At 43.5% G+C, this 13,502-nt stretch overlaps 2 protein-coding genes across 2 annotated transcripts in view; both read right to left on the bottom strand.

Moving 5' to 3' along the window:
- The window catches only part of LOC311583987 (E3 SUMO-protein ligase TRIM60-like), a 56,225-nt gene extending 47,455 nt beyond the window's left edge, over positions 1–8,770 (bottom strand). Inside the window, exon 1 of the mRNA XM_084757980.1 lies at positions 8,652–8,770. The gene's annotated coding sequence lies outside the window, so the exon portion shown is untranslated. The remainder of the gene's footprint in view (positions 1–8,651) is intronic.
- Positions 4,446–13,176, bottom strand: LOC311584163 (E3 SUMO-protein ligase TRIM60-like; the record flags this gene model as incomplete). Its single annotated transcript, XM_084758280.1, has 2 exons — positions 13,097–13,176; positions 4,446–6,123 (listed from the first exon to the last, which is right to left on the bottom strand). The coding sequence occupies exon 2, from the start codon at positions 5,895–5,897 to the stop codon at positions 4,446–4,448; it is 1,452 nt and encodes a 483-aa protein (XP_084614406.1). The 5' UTR covers positions 5,898–6,123; positions 13,097–13,176.
- Between the last annotated feature and the right edge of the window lie 326 nt (positions 13,177–13,502).

The raw sequence follows: 13,502 nt of genomic DNA, 5'->3' as shown, positions 1-13,502 counted from the left end.
GCAGGAAAAAGGGCTTGCTGTGCAAATCTGATTACCTAAATGCAATCCCTGGGGCATAGGAAAAAAGAGGGGAAGTTTTCCTGACTCCCACATCCCCAATTATAGGCCATGGAATGCGTGTGTCCTATACAACATACACCTGCTGTTGAGGCCTGCCTTGTCTACAGGAGAGTGCATCAAACAATCAATTAAAAAACGAGTTGTGGGGGGTTGAGGTGGAGAAAAATCCATGTATGATAACTCATCTGTTCAGTGGCCTGCATTTATGTTTTTGATCATGAAAACATTTTGTAAGAGCTTTAAAAAAAAAGATCTCCAGGTGAGGTGAGATATAAAACAAGGGCAGCTGCCTAGGGGAGGCAAATGGAGGAGAGAAAGGAAAAGCCATACTACTGAATCTAGAGTGGAGGTCAGATTCATTGCCGGCAGACAGCCGGGCATGAAGAGCAAGAAGGGTTTAGAGAGAGCATAAGGAGGATCGAAATGATATAAAGGAAGCAGAGGGTGTGTGTGTGTGTGTGTGTGTGTGTGTGTGTGTGTGTGTGTGTGTGTGAGTTTGTGTGTCTGTGTGTGTGTGTGTGTATAGGCAGGACACAGGATGTGAAGGGATGTTGCTGCAAGACAGGGTACAATGACCGTGTTTCTCTCTCTCTTTCTCTCTCTCTCTCTCTCTCTCTCTCTCTCTCTCTCTCTCTCTCTCTCTCTCTCTCACACACACACACACACACACACACTCAGGCACACACAAACAAACCTAAACTGTTAAACACCAAGTGCTTACAATACAGAAGAGAAGTTATACTTTTCTATGTTATTCAGATAACTGGGCAAACTTACAACCTCATAGCCATCTAAGATTTGGCCTGGGGGTACTTTTTATTTTTTATTTTTAGAAAAAGAGTTGGTATTCAATAAAAATATTTTAGGGGACCAAAAAGATGGTTTGGTGGTAAAGTGTGCTTGTTCCTCTTGCAAAAGTGTTTGAGTTCAGTTTCCAGCATCCATGCCTGGTGGCTCACAATCACCTGTAGTAACAGCTCCAGAAGATCTGACACACATATCGTCTGAGCTCGCCACACACAGCATACTCTCGCATGTGTGCACATGTGTGAACATGCTCATATACAAATGGAAATGCCGAGGGCTAGAAGGCACTCATAAGTGACACACACACACAGGAAATCTGAGTGTGACCTTCTTGAGAAGGCAGATGGCATAATATGTGTCAAGTGTGGGTACAAACTCATGAAGTGAGAGATGCCCACATACACTGCTTGTTTTCAGATGAAATCTTCTATGTAGCCCAGGCTAGGCTGGAAGTTGCAGCAATCTTCCTGCTTCTGTCTCCTGAGTGCTGGAATTTGATGTGCACATCATGTGTAACCCATCTGCTTCACCAAATGAATTTCTCAAGTTCACCTGTGAAGTAAATGTGAAATGAACACAAGAATCTGACAACTCTGTCACTTTTTTAAAGGAATTTTTATTTAGTTTTTGAGATAGAGTCTCACTATGTGGTCTCTACTTTGACCAGGCTAGCCTCTGACTCAGACATCCACCATGTCTGGCACATATGGTTTTTTAAAATAATCTTTTTTGCCCATCAAAGTCATACATATGTACAGAAACATGAAGAATATATTTGAGTCCAGCTAGTTTATCATGGAAGACCTAAGTCTGAGGACATGACCACAGTTTAAATGTAACTGCAATTACCAGCACTTGCTGCCCCATTTCAGTCTCAAACTGCAGGATCAAAATATTTACCCCAACAATTACAAGTGACCTTTTGTTTACATTTTTAGAGCCAGGGTCTCCCTCATTCTAGGATGGCCTGGAACTGGCTGTGTGTCTAAGGAGAGCCTTCAAGTTTGGATCCTCCTGTCCCCACCTCCAAGAATTCCAGGAACATAGGCTTTTATTTTATTGTATGCATTGTATTTTATAGGATTTTGGTACAGAGCCCAGGCAGAATTCCTGGGACTTTCTAGCTAGCCACTCTAGTGTAATTGTGCAGGTCCAGGCCAATAAGAGACCCTCTCTCAAAGGAGGTGAACAAAATCCCTGAGAATGACAGTTGTGGTTGTCCTCTGGCCTCTATATATATACACTTACTTACAAGTGCTCATCCCTTCATACCACACACAATAAACATGTCTGTCAGAGGACAACATATAGAAGGAAGAATAGGCACTGAATGGACCAGTTATAGGAAGAAAACAGTGACTCATGGGAGAGATGCTGCTGCCCCAGTTGGGAGACAAACTCAAGATGAGGTGGCTTGACTTGTGTGAATGGACCATTCACACAAAAATAATCACTGTAAGGTAAGATGGAAGAAGAAACCATGCACCATGTGAAGGATTAGTGGTCGAGATGATGGGTTAGAAGAACCAGTAAGAGGCCAGGTATAGCTCAGGGGTGCAGTGCTCTACTTCTTTATACCCTGGTTTCAATCACTTTGTACTGGGGAGGAAAACTCAACAGGAGTTTGTGTGGTTTCTTTTTAAGTCTAGATAACATCCCAACACGTGGGATGCTGGGAAGATTGCTTCAAGTTCTTCAAACAAGTTACAGAGTAAGAATCTGTCTCACAAACAAAAGACTGGTAACACAGATCTGAGGACCTGAGTTTGATATCTAGAACAACTTAAAAGAGATAATCAACTCATAAATATTCACCTGACACCTGCACTTGTGCTGTGCTGCTCTCCAATTCCCCAAAAGCAAAGAAATACAAAACCATAGGTTTTCTTTTTTTTTTTTTTTTTTTTTTTTTTTTTTTTTTTTTTTTTTTTTTTTTTTTTTTTTGTAACTTGAAATATTTTATTTTTTTTTTTTTTTTTTTTTTTTTTTTTTTTTTACTATCTTTATCTTTATTGCCTCTATTGGTGTGTACATTTTTTTTTTTATTAATTTATTCTTGTTACATCTCAAAGGTTATCCCGTCCCTTGTATCCTCCCATTCTTCCCTCCCTCCCATTTTCCCCTTATTCCCCTCCCCTATGACAGTTCCTGAGGGGGATTACCTCCCCCTCTATATGATCATAGGGTATCAAGTCTCTTCTTGGTAACCTGCTGTCCTTCCTCTGAGTGCCATCAGGTCTCCCCATCCAGGGGACATGGTCAGAGGTGTGGCACCAGAGTGTGTGAGAACGTAATATCCCACTCTCCACTTTACTGTGGAGAGTGTTCTGTCCATTGTCTAGATCTGGGTAGGGGTTTAAGGTTTACCGCCTGTATTGTCCTTGTCTGGTGCCTAGTTTGAGTGGGACCCCTGTGCCCAAATCTGCCTATCATAATGTTCTACTTGTAGGCTCCTAGGACCCTCTGGGTCCTTCTACTTTGCCTTTCTCTCATGAATCTCACATCTAGAGTCCCACTAGAATGTCCTCTCCTCTGTCTCTGTTTCCTGGTAAGTGAAGGCTTTCGTGGGACATGCCCGTTGGGCTAATATGCAGATATAAGTGAGTATATACCATTTGAGTCTTTCTGCTTCTGAGTTAACTCACTCATTATGATCAACTCTAGTACGCATTTACCTTTATGCCCGGAGACTGGGAAGGAGTGGCAGGAAAATTGGGAGGTCAGTGTCAATTTCAACCATTGGTTGGTTAGATGCCCATGCTTTGGCTACATGAAATGACTTCAAGTGTCAACAAAGTGATACTGCAAACAGGGAAGAAGACCAAGTGAGGAAAGTTCTTGCCTTGCGTGCTCTGATGCCTTGTCCTCAGGTAAAGCAAGATGGTAATGTGCGTCTGTAAACCCAGGAAGAGAAGAGAAGGAGGAAGGGAAAGAGGAGGAGGAGGGCAAGGAAGAGGAGGAGGAGGGGAAGGCGGAGGGGGAGGAGGAGGAGATCATAATCTGAAAAAAACTCACAAGCTCACAAGGCAGCTAGCTAGGATAGGCTGTGCTAGACAAGGGACCTTACCTCAGACAAGGAAGAAGGAGAGGGTCAGTGTCTGGAGGTTGTGCTCTATTCTACCTCCACATGTACATGGTAGCATGTGCATGCCCATACACACACACACACACACACACACACACACACACACACACACACAGTCACACACATATTTTAAAAATTCAAAAACATTTTTAAAAAGAAAATATGAGGTCTCTTGTTTCTACTTTGGATGGCCTGATCTTTAAAAATGAAGGTTAAAAATAACACATGTCAATAACTCATTTCATAACTTCTGGGTAGCTGGGAGGTTTTTGGCTGGTCTGTCTTACTCTTGCAAGCAAAATCTCCTGGGTGCTGGCATGGGGCAGGTGTGTGTCACACTTGTGGCAACATCATGTGTCTCAGAGCTACTGAAAAGGAGAGAGAAGAATGCAGTCTGGTGTGCACTGGTTAAGCTTAGAAGATTTGTGGCTTTTGTTGTTGGATCCTGTCAATTGTTTGCTTAATTGCTAGCTTAATGTGCTGCCTATGTTGGCTAGAATGAAGATCCTGTGTCTGTTGTACACAGTGGTAAGATTTTAAGAGGTTCAGAATCTGTTCCTGCATAGAAGAAAGGCCAAAGGATGCTGGTAAAAGAAGTACTGAAAGTGTAGAGAAGAGACCTGTCATCCATATTATAGAAGGAGAGCTCACCCAGTTCATAATCCAAAAAAATCCCGATCTTTCTGGCCCACACCACTGGTAGAAAATCCATTCTTTGGGACCCAGTGGTGACATAGCCACTGTCAGTGTCTCTCCCAATGGCAAAGAAGCACTTAGCAATGGAGGGCTGACTGCTCCAGGCCCCATGAAGCGAGTTTTGACATATACCCAATGCCCACCTGGGCTTGTTTCCCACTTTTACCCCCCAGAACCATCGCCCTGAACGAAATCCATTCCAGCCACGGACAATAGGCAAGAAGTCAAATCCCTCAATGCTAGCTTGAACACTTGGTCCTCTTTCTTTATAAACCACAGATTTTCTATCCTCAGAAAAAACAAGCTGAGGATGTGCGGTGTTAACATCAAAAGTCACATTTATTTGAAATTGCTTGATGATCTTATCCAAGCCAGAATACTGTGGTGGGAGGCTGAGGCCATGTTGCTTTACCCCACATGACAAGGGTTTGGGACATGTAAGGTTTTTGAACCTGTGGTAGGCTCTGGGAACTGTTGTCAAAAGTGTGAGATCTGATTCTCCCTGGTTGGCCTCTGCTTCCTTCAACAGATCGTTTAATGTGGAAATATGGTCTGACATGGCTTGAAGATATTCATTGAGTTTTGAGAAACCCACCAGCTCCTCAATGTGGATCTCATTTAGAAGTGCCTCCAGCTCATTCTGCAGAAACAGCTTCATTTGCCTAAATTCATAACTTATCCATTGTTTTTTATATTCAAACGTCATCCTCCATATAAGATGGTTTCTGTCCTGTTGAGCTACCATGTGCTCACTTTCCTTCACTTTGATCTTCAGAAGCTCAGTGAACCTGTACAGTACTTTCCTGTGATACACGGCAGCTTTCTCAATGGGGCAGGTGTAATGGTCCTGGTGTTCCACAGAGAAGCTACACTGGGCACATAAGACTTCTACATCCTTCACACAGAATAAGACCAGAGGCTGATTGTGCTTCTGACACAGGGCTTGTTCTTCCTGATGCTTCCTTTTGCTCTGTGTCCCCTGCAGGAGCCTGATGGTTTCACTCAGATCCCGAAACTGGGAGTTCCTGCTGAAGCTTCTCTGTGGAAAGCATGTCTTGCAGACAGGACAGAGGAAAATGTCCTTTACGTCATTCCACCGCAAAGTGAGGCAGGCATGACAGAAGTTGTGCCCACAGGTAGTGGTCACTGGGTCTAGGAAGAAATCCAAGCAAATGGGACAGGCACATATAATGTGCAAGTTCTCCAGGACTAGGAAGTCCATTGTTCTAAGAGGAATGTAGGTGTACATGGTCCTGTGGCAGGGTCTGTCTCCCAGGAGCTTTGAGTTGCTGTGTCCTTCCAAGTCTTTGTAGGTTTCCGTGGCCTGTTATAGAGATGCTGGCCCCTGATAGCTAACCGAAGTGCTTTAACTCAGCTCAGAAGATGAGAGAGATTCAAAGTTTGCAACTGTCTCACAAACTAGGTCATGAGCTTGGGTTTAGAAAGCAGACACATGTGTAATGAATCTGATATACCTGTGGATGAGAAAAAAATCCTTTTAGATTTCTTTTTATCATTATTTATTACATGTGTGTCTGCATGTGGGGAAGGGAATATTACTGCAGTTGCCTATGGGGCTAAAGGCATCAGATCACCCTTAGAGCTAGATTGACAGGTGATTATGAGCCTCCCAAAAGCATGCATAGATAGCAGAGAGCCAAGAAGATGACTCAATGAGTCCACATACTTGAGGCCAACACTGGTGACCTGGGTTCTATCCACAGAACCACAGGATGGAATGAAGGAATGATTCTATAATTGCTTCTCTGGGTGACACAGGTGGGCTATGATATGTGCATAAGTACACAAACCCACATACAATATCCAAACAACTATTTTAAAATAAAATAAAGTAAAAGGTAGGTGCCAACTCCAGAAAGTTGTTCTCTGACCTCCAAATGCAAAGTCACTCAAACACCTATAAAGCTCATTTTAACAGTGTGTAAATATGCAATATAAATTTATTAAAACTATGGAACTATGTTAAAGAAAACTACAGTCATGTTCTTACTGGCTTTACTTTCTTCTTCAAAACATCTTTTCTCCACATAGAAAAATAAAATCTAAATTAAAAAATAAAGGCGAAAAGGCTGACAAATCTGACCCACAAAGACCTGCATAAACTGATGCACCAACCAAGGATGTTGGAAACAGAAGACTGGGGGTGTGTGGGGCATAGGAGCTGAGTGTAAGGCTGGGGTGGGGGAGTATGGGGCACTGGAGCTCTGTGTAAAACAGGAGCGGGGGAGTGTGGGGCACTGAGGCTGAGTGTAAGCCTGGGGCAGGGGAGTGTGAGGCAGAGGAGATGAGTGTAAGGCTGGGGTGGGGAATGTGGGGCACAGTAGCTGAGTGTAAGGATGGGGCAATGGAGTGTAGGGCACATATGCTGAGTGTCAGGCTGGTATGGAAAAGTGTAGGGCACAGGTGCTGAGTATAATATTCCAGTTGGGGAGTGTGGCGGTATAGGAGCAGAGTGTAACCTCGGGGTGGTGTTAGTGTAACTATGTGGTGTGTAAGATGGGGTTGGCATGTGTAGAGCACACCTGCAGTCTCAGCATTGGGGAAAGACACTGACACATAATCCTTGACAAGATAAAGTTTTAGCTGGCTTTCCTTATGAGACACATACATTTTAATTGTTTTAAACTATATTAATTTCTTCCCTGGATTCTATGGCGAGGGCCATGCCCCTGTCATTGTCCCTATATAGATGACAGATGACAAATAGCAAGAGTTGTCTCTCTCTTTCCACCATGTTGACCCTGGAGATCCAAGTAATTTCCCAGAGGTCACAAAACCAGGTAACGTGATCCAGTTTGAGGGCACCAAACACTCAGACTATCCTGGACTCACTCACCTTCTTTATGACCATAATTCTCTTTTCAGTCACCTCTACAATTCAAGTCATGTTCAGCCCCAAGTGGATTCCTTTCCCAATTTCAATAGTATAGTAAGATCTGTCTAACTCATTTGACCCAGTCTTCCTTAACACTGACATTCTCCAACTCCCAATCATTTCTACACGGTCATACATTTTCCTAAAACCTGTCTAGTACATTTCCACATTTCTACCATGGAACAGCTTCTCAAGCGGGTAAGAGAATAAGATAATGGGTATCCGCACAAGCACAGCATCCTCACAGACCTGATTTTACTTGAGTCTGCTTGGTTAAGAATACCAGATTGCCCAGTTCATTACTTAAATACTCTTCACAGTTCAGTGTTTTTAACAGTATCCCTTCAACTCTAGCATTCTAAAGACAGATATGGGCAAGGTTATTCTGAGTTCCAGGTCAGCTAGGAGACTAATTGCAAAGCTGTGTCAAAAGCAAAGCCAACTAACCAACAAAAAAGGGTGCAGAAGTCAGATAGGTTGGGCCAAGGACATAGCTCAGGGAGTAAAAGTGTTTGCAGGCATAGGATGAATAGGACCACCTGAATTCAATCTCTAGGGTCCACCTAAAAGCTGCAAAGAGAGACTACACAGAATTTTATTTCAACCTCCATAAGCACCACGATAGATAAATGTCCCCACCACACACACACATCACATAGACACATTAATAAAGTGGCTTTCTTTTTAATGCTGCCCTTGAAGGCATTATGTGTAATTCAAACTGGCCTTTGTTTTCTCCTGACTCTACCTCTGGAGGAGGTGAGATCTGACCTGGAGGACTGCAGGAAGATCCACAAGTGATCATGTTTTAATTAGTTAATTTATCTAGAGACCAGGTTTCACTCTTAAGGCCAGAAGGGGTTGGCCTGAAACTCCTCATGTAGACCAGGCTGGCCTCCTGGCCCCAGAGATTCATCTGTTTCAGCCTCCAAGTGTGTACCACCAAGCCAACTTGATTCTGTTTTTTCTTAAAAACCACTCCAGAGTCTAAAGAGACCAAAGAGCACAGAATATGCACCCCTAAGGGTTCTGAACTTAGTTATGACCTCATCAACCATTTCCTTAGCCCCCCCACCACACCCCACTCCTACCAACAGCCCAGTTTACCTGCAGGAGGCACTCAGGCAGCCCCAAAGAACAGCTGAGACCAGCACAGAGCACACAGACCTCTCACTTGCAGAGATTGCATATCCGGTAGAGGGAGAGAAAAGGACCTGAGTATGCTCAATGGGCCTGAATGAAATGAACACCTCCTTTAATGATGAGATCCCTGTTGTCATTAACGACAAAAATAAAGTTACGTTCCATCTTCTGCAAGCATCATGGTATGCACATGCCCTTCACATCTCACACAACATGATAACAAAATTTTTGCAATGTTGCACAGTCTGGGCTGAAATAATTCTGTAGCTCAGGCAGGTCCTTACCATTTGGATTTTTGTGTCTCAGCCTCCTGGGGAGTTTGGATGTGTGGCCCTGCATCAGAGATCAAGAAATGACCTTGTGTTTTAATACTGTAAATTGTGCTTTTGTGTTGGGTAGTTTCTTCCATGTCTACCCATGCACCAGGTGTTTGTAGGGCCCTGCAGAAGCTAGAAGCGGGGATGAGGTTTTATGGGACTGCAATAAGTGTTAAGCTGCTCTGTGAGTCTAGAAATTGAACACTGACTGGGTCTCCTGAAAAACATCCAGTGCTCTGAATTCAAAGAGCCATCTCTCCAGCCCTTTCTTATTAGTGCCTTTTTATTCCTAGGAGCTACTTGATAGTCAAAGTTCAGCCAAAACATTTCATTGCAGACTGCTTTTTCTTACTTCTGCCAGGGATGGAGAGGTAGCCCAGCAGTTGAAAGCACTGGTATTTTCTTAGAGTATTGAGGTTTGAGTTCTAGCAACCATGTGACAGCCTACAATCATCTGTACCTCCAGTCCCAGAGGAATCCAACAAGCATTTCTGACTTTTGAGGGCCCCACACCGATGTGGTATGCAGACCTAGATGCAGGCAAACACCCATACATATGAAAATAAAGGATTTTTTGGTTTGTTTTAAAGCAACTTGCTTCTGCCTCTCCCTTCTGTTCCCAGATGTCAAGGAACGGGGAAATCTCTATGGTAGCAATTTCCAATCTGCTGGGGTCGTTGCTGGTGCAGATGTGAAGGCAGCGTTAGTTTTGACTTTCATGAAATAGCTAGAAATACAGATCCCAGAGCAAAGCGTCTTCCACACCCCAGGTGCAGAAGCAGACCTCGGAGAGGATGATGGGTATTGAGGTCAGTGAATGAAGCTTTGTCTGTTTGAAGTCAGAAACTGAGGCTCCTAAAGAGACTAATATTTGCAGAATGAATAATAGAATTCTGTGTTGGTGGGGGCCAGCGGGATGTAGACAAGATAGCTAATGAATTCAAGGATGCAGTCAGGTTGTACACAATATGATGCCAATGTGAAAAAGAGAATGCTGGGGTAAGATGACATACGCAAAAAAGAGGTGCAGAGGGATTGGAGGGTAAAGAATTATCCATAATCAAGTAGGTATTAAATTGACCAAAGAAAAATATAGTGCATGGGGGTGCACACTTGTTGGTTGCAGAACTCAAAACAGATGCATGGCCTGGTGGGTCTCTGTAAGCTCAAGGCCAGCTTAGTCTACATAGAGAGTTCCAGGCTGTCCAGGGAGACATAGTGAGAACGTGTCTTGAACAACAACAACAACAACAATAATAAACAACAAACAACAAACAACTGCAGTTAAGAAGGGAAAGCTGAGATATTGTTAGGGGCTGTGGATCCTAAGGATTGTTAAAGTTATAGAAGGTTATTGTTAAGAAGTAAAATGGGCTGGGGAAAAGGATGAAAGAGACAAGACAGGAATAAGCAGGGTTCAGAAAATGCAATGTGACTGAAGGTAAGGAACACTTTCAACTGAATTGGATTAAAAAAAAAAAAAGACCTAAATCAAAACTGAACAATATACAAAAGGTGGCACATACAACTTGTGATACATAAGCAAGGTTTGAAGTCAAACAATAGAAAATGAGAGACAAAAGGATACCTATGGAATTAATTGTTGTATGTGGGACACCGATTGCAATAGTCCTGATACCCAGGGCTATAGAGAGATCCACTCAAGGTTCTCTGTGCTGAGTGACATGGTTAGTTCCAGGCCAGTCTTGGCATCTTGAACTCTGACAAGGCTATAGAAGAGAACGGTAATTTTCTTATTACTGCCTAGAGTGGTTATAGAGCAAGATGATGAGGGGCAACCTGTGACACAGGTCAGGTTACCCCAAAATAAAAGTGGAAAAAGAGAGCCACATTTTCATCTGACTGAAAAACTAAAGTTACTGAACTGGGTTCCACTTATGTTTCTTAAGCCCCGTGTTTTATCTGCCTCTAGTCCCAGCACTTTGGAGATAGAGCCAGGAGCACCAGAAATTCCATCTCAGTTTTGGCTAAAGATTACATATATCCTCAGCATCTGTAATTACTCACAGGAGATCTGCACAAGATTGGGTTATAACCTTGAGTCATGGAAAAGTGAAGGGTTCAGGAGGCCTCCCCTCCGTGGGAGACTCTATGAAAGGTTAAAGGGTTCTCAGAGGGTTGAAATTTTGTTGATGATCCATTTCCTGTGGGTGCTCCAATGGGCATAACCGTACCTACATGCCTATATGTAGCTCCAATGAGTGCATTGGTAATCCACGATTTGGGTGAAATCTTCTTTGGTCTGTCTGGAGTGAATAGATGATTTTCTCCCCATATTAAAACAGACAGATGGAGAGACAGACAGACAGACAGACAGACAGACACAATTCCCTGGTGTAATGGGAAAGGCCTGGGGAGTCTGCAGCACAGGAGTTGAGTGTAAGGCTGGGGTTGGGGACTGTGGGCACAGGTGCTGAGAGTAAGGCTGGGGCAAGGGAGTGTGGGGCACAGGAGCTGAGTGTAAAGTAGAGGTGGAGAACTCTGTGGCACAGGTGCTGAGTGTAAGTTTGGGGTTGGAGAGTGTGGTGGCATAGGATCTGAGTGTAACCTAGGGGTGGGGTTAGTGTAGCTATGTGGTGTGTAAGATGGGGTTGGCATGTGGTGAGCACACCTGCAATCTCAGCACTGGGGAAACACTGACACAGAATCCTTGCCAAGATAAAGGATTAGCTTGCTTTCCTTATGAGACAGATATATTTTAATTGTTTTTAACTATATTTACTTGTTTCCTGGTTTCCATGGGGAGGGTCATGCCCCTCTTATGGTCCTAATACAGATGACAGATAACAAATAGCAAGAGTTTCCCTTTCCACCATGTTGACCCTGGAGATCCAAGTCATTTTCCCGAGGTCACAAAACCCGGTAGTAGGATCCAGTTTGAGGGCACCAAACCCTCAGAGTTTATCATATTTCAGACTTTCCTGGACTCACACACTTTCTTTATGACAATAATTCTCTTATTCTCCTCTACAAAGTCAAGTCATGTTCAGTCCCAAGTGGACTCCTTTCCCAACGTCAATAGTATAGTAAGATCTGTCTTACTCATTTGACCCAGTCTTCCTTAACACTGACATTCTCCAGCTCCCAATCATTTCTATAGCGTCATATATTTTCCTAAAACCTGTCTAGTACTCACATTTCCAGATTTCAACCTTGGAACAGCTTCTCTCGAGTGTATGAGAATAAGATAATGGGCATCCACACAAGCACAGCATCCTCACGGACCTGATTTTACTTGCATCACGCTTGGTTAAGAATACCATATTGCCCAGTTCATGGTTTAAATTCTGTTTACAGCTCAGTGTTTTCAACAGTATCCCTTCAACCCTAGCACTCTAGAGACAGAGATGGGCAAGATTACTCTGAGTTCCAGGTCAGCTAGGAGACTAGGCACAAAATCGTGTCAAAAACATAGCAACTGAGAAAAAAGGGTGCAGAAGTCAGATAGGTTGGGCCAAGGACATAGCTCAGGGAGTAAAAGTGTTTGCAGGCATAGGATGAATAGGACCACCTGAATTCAATCTCAAGGATCCACCTAAAAGTTGTAAAGGCACTACACAATATTTAATTCAACCCCCACAAGCACCACTATAGATGCACGTGTACACACAGACACATCACATAGACACATTAATAAAGTGCCCTCTTTTTTAATGATGCCCTTGAAGTCATTATGTGTAATTCAAACTGGCCTTTGTTTTCTCCAGACTCTGACTATGGAGGAGGTGGGAACTGACCTGGAGGACAGCAAAAAGATCCACAAGTGATCATGTCTTAAGTAGTTAATTAAACTTGAGATCAGGTCTCACTATTTAGCCTAGAAGTGGTTGGCCTGAAACTCCTCATGTAGACTAGGCTGACCTCCTGCTCCCAGAGATTCATCTGTTTCAGCCTCCAAGTGTGAAACACCAAGCCGACTTGATTCTGGTTTTCTTAAAAGCCACTTCAGAATCTACAGAGACCAAACAGCACACAATCTGCAACCCCTAAGGTTCTGCACTTAGTTATGGCCTCATCAACTGTTTCCTTGGCCCCCCACCACACCCCACTCCTACCAACAGCCCAGTTTACCTGCAGGAGGCACTCAGGCAGCCCCAAAGAACAGCTGAGACCAGCACTGAGCACACAGACCTCTCACTGTAGAGATTTCATATCCGAAAGGGGGTGGGGAAAGGACCTGCGCATGCTCAATGGGCCTTAATGAAATGAGCACCTGCTTTAACGAAGTGATCCCTGTTGGCATTAACAACAGCAAAAATGCAGTTCTGTTCCAACTTCTGAAAGCATCATGGTATGCACATGCCCTTCACACATCTCACAAAACCTAGTGCCCTCTTCTAGTCTCTGCCTGAGTTGGTTCACTTCTGTCCTCCCCTCCCTCCCCACTGACACTCTCATAAAATACACATGCTGATTTCTTTAAAGAATAGCTTGACTGTATAACTCCACCTAACATGATTTAAAGGAGCATTCACAC

The sequence above is a fragment of the Acomys minous genome (genome assembly GCF_964271855.1).
Source record: "Acomys minous genome assembly, chromosome: 15".
NCBI lineage: Eukaryota > Metazoa > Chordata > Mammalia > Rodentia > Muridae > Acomys > Acomys minous.
This window is presented reverse-complemented; position numbering and strand designations above follow the sequence as displayed.